At 72.3% G+C, this 3,278-nt stretch overlaps 1 protein-coding gene across 1 annotated transcript in view; it reads left to right on the top strand.

The window, feature by feature from the left end:
• Positions 1 to 3,278, top strand: part of PHLDB1 (pleckstrin homology-like domain, family B, member 1) — a 19,472-nt gene that overhangs the window by 4,057 nt on the left and 12,137 nt on the right. Inside the window, 2 exon segments of the mRNA XM_010575082.1 lie at positions 1,174 to 1,299; positions 2,722 to 3,278. Of these exon segments, the coding sequence (XP_010573384.1) occupies positions 1,174 to 1,299; positions 2,722 to 3,278 (683 nt within the window).

Here is a 3,278-nt window from a genome sequence, read left to right as displayed (position 1 = left end):
ACCCCACCCGCGTGGGCGCTGCCGCCGGCGTCCCCTCGGGGGGACAATGGGAGCCACGTGGCCGCCGGCGAAGGGGCGCGACGGCTCCGGCGCGACGGACCGCGGGGTCCCGCCGCGTCCGCCGTGGGCTGCGGGGGGGGGCACAGGCAGGGATCGGCCGAGCCCCCGGTTCTCCTGCCTGTGGGCTGCAGGCAGGGCGAGCGGGCAGGGACCCCACAGGGCAGGACGAGGCGTGGGGCTGCGAGGCCGGCGGCTCGGGGGGGCGGTGCGGGGTAGGGGGTACCCCGCTTCGCCAGGGTGATGCACGGCTCCGCCAGCGCTGGCGCGCAGGGAAGGCTCTGGTCGGCGATGCCTCGAGCCGGAGGAGCCGATGCCGGGCCGGGCGCTGGCATTGCCGCCTGGCAGGCAGGATGCTCTCGCCGAGCTGGGGTGCTGCGGCAGCTCCTGCCGGGGAGCAGGACTCCTTCCCTCGAGGAAGCCGGGCCCCCCGTGTTGGCGACGGCGGTTAATCCGTACGGCCTCTCGCTCGCCTTGCCGCCGGCCTGGGCTGCCGGATGCTCCCAAAAACACGTCCCCTCCGGCGAGGGATTTTGGGCTGTGGCTGTCGGTGCAGAGTGAGCCTCTCCCCGGGGCCCTGGCAGGCTCTTCAAAGCGGGGTGTGTCTGCAGCACGGAGCCTCGCAGCCGCCCACCGCTCCCCGCTGCCAGCACGCAGCTCCCCCGGCACCGCGGGCGGCAGGGGAGCAGGCAGCGCGCGGCCCCGCTCCCCTTCCCCAGCCGCCTTCCTTGCCGGCGGCTGCTCCACAGCCTTCCCCCCCAGAGGGCTGCCGCTTTGGGCCAAGAAGAGGCGCTTTGCGGCCGGGGACAGGAGCTGTCTTGTCTGCAGCTGGCAGCCACACAGGCCCTGGAGCCCTGCCAGCTCCCCCGCGGCAGCACGGCCCCCGGCAGGGACCCCAGCTGTGCCTGCGCCTGCGACGCGCTGCCTGCAGCTGCCGGGAGTGACCTGGATTTCAGCCTCCCCCTAAGCCTCTGCTGACGGCAGGAGCCCGCTCCCCTCCCGGGGACGCGTCTTCGGGACAGGCAGCGCCCGGCTGCCTGCCTGCACCGGCTGCCGCCTTGCCTCTCTCTGGTACCGCTCCGGCGTGGGGCTGAGCCCTCTCCCCTCTTTCCCCAGGCTGCACCATCTGCCTGGGCCAGGCCACCTTCCTCCGCTTCAACCACCCTGCCGAGGCCAAGTGGATGAAGAGCATGATCCCGGCGGGGGGCAGGAGCCCAGCGGCTCTCTACGGGCTGCCAGCAAGTAGGTGACCCTCGCCTTGTCCCGGGCAGGGCGGTTGGGGACCCTGGGGTGCTCCCTGACCCAGCTTTCCTGGCGCGAGATGCTTTCCCGGCCCGGTCCTGCCGTGCTCAGGAGCGGGGCTGACGCCCAGCCGCGGATGTGCCGGCCGTTGACTCGGCATGGCAGCTGTGCTGGCGCTTGTTAATGATTAACATCGCCTTGGAGGAGGGTAATTGCAAGGGCAGTGAAGCACGGCTCTCGCCTCTGCCCAGCCTGGCGGTGGCAGAGCCATCACCCATCAGCCTGCGCCGGGCCCCCCTCGGCTGCCTTGGAGGGGCTGTTTACATGCCCGGGCGACCGCGCGGAGGCTGCGAAGGCCGTTTCCCGGGCTGCAATCCTCCATCTCGCCAGCTGCTTATCTTGCTGTGTCTGCCTGTCTGCGGGGCCGACAGGACGAGCGCCTGCGCCAAGGTCCGGCGCCGCGCCTGGTTCCCGGGGATGTCCGAATCCCCGGCAGCGATCCCTGGGCTGGTAGCCCTTCTCCCTGCCCCGACCGGCACACCCTGGCACGAGGAGAGGAGCTTGGCAGCCTCCCCGTGCCACGTGTGTGTTGGGAAGGCAGCATGCCCCGCAGCTGGGGGACGGGAGGAGGGACGCGGGGAGGTGCCATCGCTGCGGAGCATCCCGCAGAGCATCCCGCGTGGGGCCCGCACAGTCCCTCGCTGCCCCGCAGGACCGGGCAGGATGACACGGGTGGGGCCGCGGCACATCTCTGGGCGCCGAGGCGCTGCCGGCCGCCGCGGGGGAGCCGCTGGGTGCCAGGGGGTGACGCAGCCCGGGTGGCACGCTGTCCTGGCCAGGCTCTGCGCCTGCCACTATTAGCTCATCCCTGAGTGACAGGCACATCGGTGCTGCGCTGGTAGGACGGGGGAGCCGGGGCAAGGGGGCAGCCCAGCCAGGGGTACGGGGAAGCTGCAGGCAACGTGGCGGTGGGTCTGGACGTGCTGCGGGTCTGTGCTCGGTGGCTTTTGGCTGTCGCATCTCTGTCCCCTCGCCGGCGTGCCGGAGCGTGCCGGGGACGAGCAGCAGGCGCCGGTGGCTGGCACGGGCAGCTGCTCCCCAGGGAGCGGGGCCGGGAGCTGCCGGCAGCGCAGGGATGTCGGGAGCGGGCGTCTGGGCTGTGTTATCGGGTTTCTGTCTCCCTGGTGATGGGGCCAGTGGGATGCCGGCCTCCTCCCTGGCCCGGCTCTCCAGCCGGCATGGGAAACAGTGGCAGCGGGGCGCAGGCGGCTTGGGGTTGGGGGAAGAGGAGCTGCGACCCGGTGCTGACTCTGCAAGGCTGTGTGGAGGGGTGATGCCGGGCTGCTCCGTGGGACCCCAGGCCAGGCAGGGGCCGCGGGGGGGTCCCGCCATGCTGATGCCTACTCCCGTGTCTCCCTGCAGAGCCTGAGGCCCTGGTGAACGGTGGCCGCCAGCCATCAGAGCGTGGGAGTCCCAGCCACAGCTCCCTCGTCAGCTCCATTGAGAAGGACCTACAGGACATCATGGACTCACTGGTGCTGGAGGAGCCGGTGTCACCCGGCGGCAAGAAGCTGCCTGCCCGTGGCCGGTCCCCCCTCTCCCCCATGGTGAACGGGGGTGGGCGCTGCCTCCTGTCCCCCCCACCCAGCCCTGGGGCCACCTCAGGAGGCTCCAGCTACGAGAACTTCTCCCCCCTCTCCTCCCCGGCCAGCAGTGGTGGCTACACCAGCCCCTCACCTAGCAGCCAGGAGCAGGGTTCGGCCATGCCCCCCCTCGTCCCGCTCCGCTCCTCCAGCTACAACCACGCTGTGCAGCCACCCGCCCAGCGCCCGCCCCCCACACCCGGTGGGGGTCCCGGTGAGCCTTGGCCAGCCGAGAGGCTTGGGGACAGCCAGACAGGCAGCCCCCGGCTGACCCCCAGGGCAGCACCGCGGCCGCGGGCGGCCCTGCAGGAGCGGCCCCCCAGCCCCTTCCGGGAG

This window comes from Haliaeetus leucocephalus, unplaced genomic scaffold, assembly GCF_000737465.1.
Source record: "Haliaeetus leucocephalus isolate CR32 unplaced genomic scaffold, Haliaeetus_leucocephalus-4.0 Scaffold450, whole genome shotgun sequence".
NCBI classification, from domain to species: Eukaryota; Metazoa; Chordata; class Aves; order Accipitriformes; family Accipitridae; genus Haliaeetus; species Haliaeetus leucocephalus.
This window is presented reverse-complemented; position numbering and strand designations above follow the sequence as displayed.